Source organism: Myotis myotis, unplaced genomic scaffold, assembly GCF_014108235.1.
Source record: "Myotis myotis isolate mMyoMyo1 unplaced genomic scaffold, mMyoMyo1.p scaffold_m19_p_14, whole genome shotgun sequence".
NCBI classification, from domain to species: Eukaryota; Metazoa; Chordata; class Mammalia; order Chiroptera; family Vespertilionidae; genus Myotis; species Myotis myotis.
In genome coordinates, this window is record NW_023416318.1 from 43779034 (window position 1) to 43789246 (window position 10213).

The 10213-nt window shown below is 45.2% G+C and overlaps 1 protein-coding gene across 1 annotated transcript; it reads right to left on the reverse strand.

The window, feature by feature from the left end:
• Positions 1-3931: 3931 nt before the first annotated feature.
• Positions 3932-4927, reverse strand: LOC118669462 (putative MAGE domain-containing protein MAGEA13P). The gene has a single exon (XM_036335555.1). The coding sequence runs from the start codon at positions 4925-4927 to the stop codon at positions 3932-3934; it is 996 nt and encodes a 331-aa protein (XP_036191448.1).
• Positions 4928-10213: the final 5286 nt, after the last annotated feature.

Sequence of the window (10213 nt, forward strand, 5' to 3'; positions counted from 1 at the left end):
GTCCGAGCTTACTGGCCTGTGACAGGACTTCCAGCCTCCAGAACTGTGAGAAGTAACTTTCTGTTGTTTACAAGCCACCCAACCAGTGGCACTTCCTTATAGCAGCCTGATAACTGGCTGGGTGTGTGTTCCCTTCCTGGTCAATTGACTCTTTTTATCGCTATAAAATGTCCCTCTTTATAGCGGGTATTTTTCATTGCTCTGCAGTTTACTTTGTCTGACGTTAATAATGTTACAGAAGACCGGAGAAAAACCAAGCCACGCTTAGAGAAAGGGAGTTACATTTTATTATTAAATTCTGCGCAGGCCCAGAGAAAAATGTGTCTTTCAAATTCTGCCAACATGGAGGCAACTCTCTTTATTTATACTTTTTCCAGTCCTTTGTCTCCCAGATTTGGAATGAGACTTCCGGGCCTCTGAGAAAGAAGGCCTGCATGCTGGGAAGGGGCCATGAGACCCTATCTCAAGGCCTGGTCTGGTGCCAGCACTGACAACTCTGCCTGGGGCATAGTTTATGGCCTCTCTGGATGGGAGTGGTCTTATTTTCCTTATTACTTAAGCAAGCAGGCGTTTACAGAAGCCAAAATAGCAGGGTTAAAATTTCAGACAGCAGTTTTTCTATAAGATGGATCTTCAATAAAGCCACTCCAGCTTTCTCCCACCACCCAAACTTTTATTTTGGTAAAATATACATAACATAAAATTTACCATCTTAACTATTTTTAAGAATATAGCTTTGGATTTTTAAGAATATAGGTATTAAATACAGTCATATTGTTGTGCCACCACCGCCACCACCCATCTCCAGAACTCTTTTCATCTTGCAAACTGAAACTCTATACCCATTAGTCAACAACTCCCCATTTCCCACTTCACCCAGCCCCTGGCCATCACCATTCTATTTTCTGTCTCTCGGATTTTGACTACTCTAAGTACCTCCCATAAGTGGAATCATGCAGTATTTGTCTTGTTCAACATGCTGCAAAATTTCCCTTCTTTTTGAAGTTGAAGCATATATTCCATTGTACATATACACACCATATTTTGCTTATCCATTCATCGTCAATGGACACTGAGTTTGCATCCACATTTTAGCCTTTCAAATCAATTGATCATGCGGCCTCTCTTGCCCAGTTAGAGCATGTTTTGAATGATGGCTAGGATGCCAAAGTCTGAGGCTGCAAATGTTCAGTGACAGCATTTCACTTTAATCTCAATCACTGCCCGCCTTTCGGGCAATCCACATCCACCGTGTTCACACCTTTCACATGAAATAAGCTCACTGTCACTGTGTGTTGCCGGGAGGATTCCCATCAAGAGAGTTTTGGGAAATGTGTTGTGCCATCCTGTATAAAAGCTGCCAAACAGCCATTGCACCATGCTATTTTTTCTGGCGCTTTAGATGCTCTTTAATCACCTTTTTGATGTAAAAAAAGAAAAGTTCCCTGCCAATTAGTTTTCTCAAAAATAGACAGTCATGCCAGGATGCACAAATATTTTTGCAATTGTACATATAGGACTCAGCAGTCATCAGGGTAAATGTCAAAAGTTTTGGATACTTTAAAAAAAAAAAACAGTATTGTTTTTATTACATTTAATGATTTGCCTTTTGTCATATATAATGCTGCTCTCTTGCATAACTGTCTTTGCTTGGTTTAGCTTCCCAAACTGACAGTTGTTAAGCATAGGATATTTTAGGCTGTCAAACTTGACCTTTGGTGCCATAGCCAACATTCAAATAAAAATACCCTTGCACCTCAATCACTTTCTTACCACCTGTAATTTTCATTCTTCTGTGACTCGGGGCAACAGAAACAAACAGAAAGGTGTTCCCCTATTGGCAGTTTGTAGCAATGGCATCACAAGCAAAGAAAACTACAGCCCATAATAAGGACAGTTTTCGCTCTCCCTCCAGAGAGCATTTCCTTCCCCCTCTCCTTCCTGCTCCCCTCTACCCCTCCCCCCCCCCACATACACACACACACACTGCCACTGCACCTATCCCCTAACCTCTAAGGGGCCCCTGAGACTTGTATCCAGGGGAGTTATGGGCAGCGGCAGCTCCTCCCAGGCTAACCCGCTGAACCTGTCTCCAAGGTCCCCTGTTCTTTGACTTCCCTGAGAGCCAAGGCAGCCCAGCCTAGGCTCTCCTGTTGGCTTCTGCTATGCCCTTCCTTGTTTCAGTATATTTTGCTGCAGTCAATAAATTCTTGCTTGCTTTTGTAATCACACGCGCGCACAAACACACACCAAGGACAGTCATTACCCCCAGACAAGATGCCTAGGGGCTAGGTGGACCAAGGTCAGCCCAGAGCCTTGAGAAGGTCATTACCGACCCAGATCCACCAATGAGTTCATCTTTCTGTCTTGCCGTTCTCAGCAGGTAGATGATGCTTCCACTTGGGGTTTCAAGGTGGCTGCAGCAATTCCAGACCATGCCTGGAGTTGATTTCATCCAGCGAAGAAGAAAAGGGGGGCTTCTTGGCCTGCATCTCTTTACATCAGAGCAGAGACAAAAACTTCTAACACATTTTAAGACGACTAATATGTTATATTAGTGATTATATTAACAATTCTTTGACAAAAGGAAGAAGCCAGCAAAATAAAACTACAACTTTTTGGCAAACAACAGAATGCAGAAGCTCTGCCCTAACTGGTTTGGCTCAGTGGATAGAACGTAGGCCTTCAGACTCAAGGGTCCCAGGTTTGATTCCAGTCAAGGGCATGTACCTTGGTTGCAGGCACATCCCCAGTAGGGTGTGCGGGAGGCAGCTGATCGATGTTTCTCTCTCATTGATGTTTCTAACTCTCTATCCCTCTCCCTTTCTCTCTGTAAAAAATCAATAAAATATATTTTTAAAAATGCAGAAACTCAAGTAGCTACTTAAGTAAGTACAGATTTGAGACTGACTGCAATTTTACAAGATAAATTTCTGATCTACAGGGGATAGTATGAAGCTTTTGGAGGCCAAATGTCTCCAAGAAAGTTCTTACAAATAACAAAGACATTTTTTTGATTACAGAAAAAGAACAAGAAGATCAGAGGACATTTGCAAAGGTAAAACTTTCACAACAGAGGACTGAGGGCGGAAAGGGGCCACATACTAAATTAATAAAAATGGCTTCATTCCAGACCCTGTCAGAAAGCCAATACTCAGAACCATCAAGTAGCAGCAAAACCTGAAAAAGCCATAGTTTATAGCCCAAAACAAATCATGTTTTTTGCATAAGTAATAAAATATTTGTATATATAATCTCTATAATACAGGTCTGTGTAATATAATGGATTTTTATGGATATCAGCTCTAAACAAAAACATAAAATATTTAAATATTTTCTCTCAAATTTCCTAGATTCAAATTTATGTTTTTATGCAATTGGCTTGCAGTTTTATTTATTTATTTATTTTTAAGCTGGGGCTAACATTTATTAAAATTTAATTTTGCATACATTCTTTAATTAGCCAAACAAATCCAGGTATATATCTTTAAATTTATAAAACAGCAGACTAAATGTAATATAGGAATCCTAGGATAACTGTCTTGTACATTTCCCTGTATTTCTTGAACTCATCTATTTCATTGCTGAGCACTTTCACATTTCTAATTCCTATTCCAATGCCATGCTATCCTGCTCCAGATCACAAAGTAAGATGGAAGGTTCCCCAGTTTGTTTTATAGAGCAGCAAAATCCTTATCCTTAAACCTGTTAAACAGCACTAAATACATAACCAATGCCATTCATGAACCTAGACTCTGAAGCTAATAATTCTTTTAGGAGGCAGAACATTTGAAACATACCAAAAAGAAAAAAGAAAAAAATTTGCAGTTCATCCATCCACTAGTTAGAACCCTGATTTCCCTCTTCAAACACCACGTTGAGAAGCTTCCTCAGACGTCACTCAAGATGGGAGAAGCTGCTGGATGTGACACTAGGACTTTTGCTGACCATCACCAGTGGCAGCTTCGGCCTCAGCTCTCTCTCTCTCATCTTTCAGTGCATCCTCATAACAGTCTGAGAGAGCAGTGGGGTCATTCCCAGTGGCCCTGGCGAAAAATTTCAGGACTTTCATCTTGGTGGTTTCAGCATGGGCTCTTGGGCCCCACAGGAACTCATAGCGTGGAGGATCGCTATCGGGCACCTGCCGGTATTCCAAGTACTTCTCCTGCACGAGATCTTCAGTGATGAGCTTCCTGGGCTCCCCATAGATGAAATCTTTCTTCCCAGCATGCACCCCAATCGTATTCAGCATTTCCCAGATGACCTCTTCTGGGACACGGTTTCCGTGCTTGAAGATTATGCACAAGATTAATACCAGGAGGCCAGTCTTGGGCATGCCCTGGGCATCACTCAGCATCCCATCGTAGGTGAGTCCTAGTAACTTGACGAGCTCGTAGGAATGGCTGGGGGGGTCCACTTCCTTCACTTCAATGCCAAAGACAATCTCCATGCACTCACAGGCTCTCTTGAAGACCTCAGGGAAGTGATCCTTGTGCTCTCTCATGACACGCGCTAGCATTTCTGCCTTTGTGATGGGCTCCTTTGTTACGTATTTGTTACTCAGGAAGCGCACCAATTCAGACATCTTATTTTGTAGCACTTCAGCGGACAAGGACTCCGGATTTGGTGGAGCCTGCAAAGTGGGTGGACCCTCTTCTCGGCTGCTGGAGGCCTCAGTTGATTTGCTGGATGGAGTGGCTTTGATGGCAGTGGAGGAGGAGCCGGCTCTCTGGGAATTCTGGGGAACACTTGATATTCCAGCAGCCATCACACCCTCTGTGATGCGCTCAATCAAAGCAGAAAGAGAGGGGGAGGCAGCTCCCTCCTCAGTTGGAGGAGCCTGTGCAGCCCCGAGGCCTGGCGCCTCTGCTGGGGCCTGGAGGCTGTGCTTAGGCTTGGGGCACTGACTCTTCTTACCGCGAGGCATGAGGACTTGTGCTGGAGGCGGCAGCAGGAGTGTGTGCAGCAGGTCCCGTGATGGGGACTAGTGGCCTCGACGCCTGGCAGGGCCTGGGCTTCTTCCCTCTGTTGACGTGCGGTCGCCCTTCTTAAACAAAGGCTTCGCTTCCCTAGCAGGTCCACACACTCCTCCCTCTGAGATTGGAGTCCGGCAGGAAGCTGCTTCACCCTCTGACTCCCAAGGCGGAAAGTCGGATTGCGGTTTTAGAATATTCGGATCTGCCTGTGCCGTTTTCCCCCTCCAGTTCTCAAGACGTGGGAAATATTTTGATGAGGATCCTGCAGAGGAGCGCGCCTTTCCTCGCTCTTCCTCCCCTTCTTCTGTCGTTCCTTCCCTCCTTTCTTTTCATCAACAAGCTCCTCATTTATGCTTTCCGTCCGTAGCCTCCCACTTCCCAGTTTTTCATACAGAATTAGACACGTAAACTTTTTTTATGGCAAAAGCAATTTACTTGTTTCAAAACACCTCAAAGCCTCAAGCAATACTTGCCTCAGGACTGCGTCACTCCCACGTGAGGAGCCTCGGGCGGATCCTCTGAAGGAGCTGATGGATGAGGGATGCATAGAAAGTTCCGGAGGGAATGATTTTAAGACTGGGGCTCTTCAGAAGGGCAAGCCTCATCCAGCGAGAGCCTGGGCACACCGCGGGGAAGTGGGCAGGCGTGATGGCTGGTGTCACGATGGAGGTGTCCCTGCCGACGGCTCTTGCTTTCTCCTTGCAGTGCGTGGTGAAGGCAAGTGGGAAATGAACGTGCTAGAACGTGGGAAAGAAGACATGTCTGGGAAGGCTGCCACAGAGTGTCGGGCACCCATCTGAGGCGTGTGGTGAGACTTTCTAGGGAGGCCAGGGAGCACAGTTGTGTGTGCAGGAAAGGCCTGGAATGGAACGACAGTGATGATAGCACAGGGCCAAGATGCTGCCAAGCCAAAGCAATGGAGGGGGAGGGTCATGCAGGGGATGAGGGTCATTTGCAAGGGAGCGATTCTAGTAATGAACATGGAATCTGGGACGAGTAAAGAGGCGGTAAGGACCCGAGGGAAGATGGTTAGTAAGCAGAGGTGGTCAATGGATTAGAGGTCTCCGTGTCACCAGAGCAGGGGTTCTTCCCCCTTTCAAGGATAGAAATGAAGAGAGGAGGTGAAACAGATTCAAAAAGAAGAGGTTTACTGAAAACAAGGCAGAGGGGGCTTGATGCATCAAGGGAGCACACACTTAATAAAGATACAGCTCCTGAACTGCTGTTGGGGTCTGGCTTGTAGAGGGCTGGGCGGCTGGGTTCCTTGCGCAGGCGCAGAGTAGGTGTCTCTGCTTCCCAGGTTCCCTCCGGGGGCTGGTATTCACCGGCACAGGTGCAGAGCAAAGCTCTTGGGGAGTGCCCGAAGGGAAACTAACCTGATCTAGGAGAGGCTTCGGGACTGAAAAGCATTCCTATCTGTTTAAGAAAGGCTCACCCAGTGGATAGAGCATCAGCCAGTGGACTGAGGGTTCCAGGTTCGAGTCTAGTCAAGGGCACGTACTTCGGTTGCAGGCTCGATTCCTGCCCTACTGCCCCCAACACCCCCCAGCATGTGTAGGAAGCAACCAATCCATGTGTCTCTCTCACATGGATGTTTCTCTGTCTCTCCCCTTCCCTTCCACTGACTAAAAACACATGGGAAAATATCCTCAGGGGAGGATTAACTAAAAAACAGGCTCATCCTATCTCATCAGTAAGATTGAAGGGATACTGGACCGCAAACACTAACCTAAGTGAGATAGAAGACTAGGAGATAGGGATCAAAATACCACATCAGAATTCCTGAAACAGAGATTTTGGAGATGGGGTACAGGGCGTGACTCTAGGAGTGGCAGACATGAGGGAAGTTGCATTTGAGGTCAGAAGCATTTGAGATCCCAAGATGTTGGGTATTGCCCCTGGGAAGACTAAAGATTGGCACAATCTAGAACGTATAACATTAGGGAAAACCTTATGAGAATATCCTGGCTTAAAACGAAAAATAGATGTTTGAATAAGCAGCTTGTGTTCTGCTTTCTTTAGACACAGATTGAAAATTGTGGGAACTATAGAGGTGCGTGCTTACCTGGGTTAGGAGAATTACATACCCCGGGGATTTCTGGGGGCAGGAGAAATCGTTTGTAATGGCTGGGGCAAGCCTGTGGGGGAAGAACACTGAAAGATCCTGGCCCATTGAGATGTTAGCTCACGTTGTTGTTTTATTTTATTTTAAATATATTTTTATTATTTATCAGAGAGGTAGGGAGAGGGAGAGGGAGATAGAAACATCAACGATGAGAGAGAATCACTGATCAGCTGCCTTCTGCATGCCCCATACTGGGGATCGAACCCACAACCCGGGCATATGCCCTGACCTGGAATTGAACTGTGACCTCCTGATTTATAGGTCAGCGCTCAACCACCGAGCCACGTGCGCTTAGCTCACGTTGTTTTGCTTACAAATTGCACAAACGTTTTGTTCCTTTGTTGGGCAAGCTCCGTACGCATGTTTACAATCTGGTTAAAGAATCAGCCCTAGCAGTGACGTTATTAAACACTGGTGCACATGTACACAGTGGTGGCCATAGTAACAGCATGGTGGCTCTGGAATGTGAGGCTCTCAAATCCAGTTTCCTCAGCAGCCTATCTGAGGAAGACCATGAAGACTTTTAAAAAGACGCCATTTTCCCACTCACAGGAGAAAAATCAAAGCCCAGCCAGACAGTGTTCACAAAGATTGTTGTGACCCTAGTTGTCCTCCTGGGGGGCAGTCGCAGCAGTAAACCCCCAGGATGCTCTGCTGTCTGGCCCTGGTCGATTTCTGTAACCATGTCAAGAAGCCATTGACAAGCAACCAAGCCAGGCTGTGAGGCTCTGTGACCCTTATCAACCAGTTTGCAGCCCTGAGATTCCCTGTTTAAAACAGGGGGCTGGTCAGATGCCAAAAGAATGGAATCTTGGCTGTATCTAGTCACATAAAAGCCAGAGGGAGCTTTTCTAAGGACCTCAAAGGCCAAAGGAAACAGAGGTGGCAACTGAAGGAAGCCCCGGGAGGAGCTGGGGTGAACAAAGGGAAGAAGTGGGAGTTACTGGAATGCAGAAGGTTGGAGGAAGAGCGTGAGGGAAGTGGAACTCAGACCTCAGAGGAAGAATGGGAGCAATCGTGTTTGAGGTACACGATGACTGCTGGTTCTGAGAAGAGGGAAACGCTGAAAAGGCGAATCAAGCCCAGCTGCCAAGGTGCAGAGCTGTTGCCACCAGGAGACTCCAGGTGCCCAAAGCCAACAGCAAGAAGCAGATGCTTTCCTCCAGCCTTGCCGGCTTCCTCTAGCGCCCCTGACTGGCAGAGCGTCACAAGGTGCCAGCGACAAATCCACATATGGTTTGCAGAAGCCCAGCTCCAGCAGCTTAGGAAAAGAATATAAGTTTCCAGTTTGGGGCTGTGACAGATGATGCTGTCACAAGCATTCTTGTACATAACCTTTGATGCACTTGTGCGCTCATATTTGGGGTGATATACCTAGGCGTGTACTTGCTGACTTAATAGATACACTTATTAACCACGTGTGGTTCTACTGTGATGCCAATTTGCATACAGTATTTCAAATTACACTATTGACGTTGACCAGCTTTGGCCAACTGGACATCCTTTTTACAAAGGCGCTTGATTAAGTCTCTAGCCTATTTACAGTTTTCTTATTGCTCTATGAAGATTTTAAAATATATTCTTGGTACAAGCCCTTTTGATTATATGTATTACAAACATCTTCTCCAGCCTGGGAACTTGCCTTTTTCACTCTCTCAGTGATGTCTTGTGATGAATAGATGTTCCTTTTTTTTTAAATTTTAATCCTCACCCGAGGATATGCTTATTGATTTTAGAGCGAGGGGAGGGGAGGGGAGAGAGAGGGGGGGAGAGAAAGAGAAAGAGAGAGAGAGAGAGAGAGAGAGAGAGAGAGAGAGAGAGAGAGAGAAAGACTGATGTGAGAAAAGAACATCAATTGGTTGCCTTCCCATATGCACCTGAATGGGGATCAAACCCATAACCTAGGTATGTGCCCTCACCAGAAATAGAATCTGCAACCTTTCGGGGTACAGGATGATGCTCCAAACAAGCCACACCAGCCAGGCAGATGTTCCCAATTATATGTAGTACAATTTATCAGTCGTTTCCTTTAGGGTTAATCCTATTTGTGTCTTCTTTCAGAAATAGTCCCTTATTCCAGGGTCATGAAGATATTCTCTTACATTATATTCTTTTTCTATCTCTTTGTTCATATGTACTGATTTCTGAGTAATTTCTTCAGCTTTATTTTCTGATTTTCTAGTTCTTTTTTTAGCAGTTTCTAATCACCCCACTGGGTTCTTTATGAAAATAATATATTTCTAATTTCTAGAAATTGTATTTTTTTCTCCAATTCTACCTGGTCATATTTGATAGCTCTTGTTCCTGCATTGTCTTTTCAAATTACTTTTTATTTCTTTAAACGTACTCAACATACGTAATATGTATTTTGTACCTAAAAATTACTATCTGTTGTCGCTGCAAGTGTGAGTTTACAGTTCAATGTTTCTGCTCTCGCTTCCTTATGGGGGCATGCTTCCTTCTGGTTTTCAGAATTGTTTGCTATGAATTTGAAAGTTTGTTAAAATTTTATCCATGGGAATCCTTCAAAGCCTGGATTTAAAGCATGTTCTTCCAGAGAATTGTACTTGGTCATGCCTAGAAACACTCCTAAATCAAGACCACTTGAAACTTTTGCTTTCCCAGCCCCCCTCCCCGCCCCCCGCCCCAAAGTTTAAGGGCTTAGCAATCTAAGACTCCCCCCACTCCCACCCTGAGCCAAGATCTGCTTGGACAAGTATCCTTATCTCTCTTTTATAGACTGAGGGTGTTGCCTTTGGGGATCCCTGCTTTATGTCAGGGTCACTGACTCAATATCCTATTTGGTGTGGGCCTTAGGCTTTGTCTCTAGTCCCCAGATTTGGTCTGTTAAAGGCCTGGCCTTGGGCAGAGGAATCTGGAGATACTGCCAAGGCAGCACTGGCCTCGGTGCAGGCTTACCATTTTTGGATTTATGCTTTTTTTTTTTAAAAAATCCCTTCTGTTATTGCTTTTCTTTATCTTCCTACTGGCCCAACAATGCATTTAAAAAATGCTTTTAATGTTTTATACATCATCTTTGTTGTTGTTGTTAATCCTCACCCAAGGAGAGAGTGAGAGTACCTGTATTTCACCAGAGCCCCGTGCAGTGAGC

Bases quoted from the DNA above. Each gene is read 5' to 3' on its own strand.
- LOC118669462 (XM_036335555.1), bottom strand. From the start codon at position 4,927: ATGCCTCGCGGTAAGAAGAGTCAGTGCCCCAAGCCTAAGCACAGCCTC.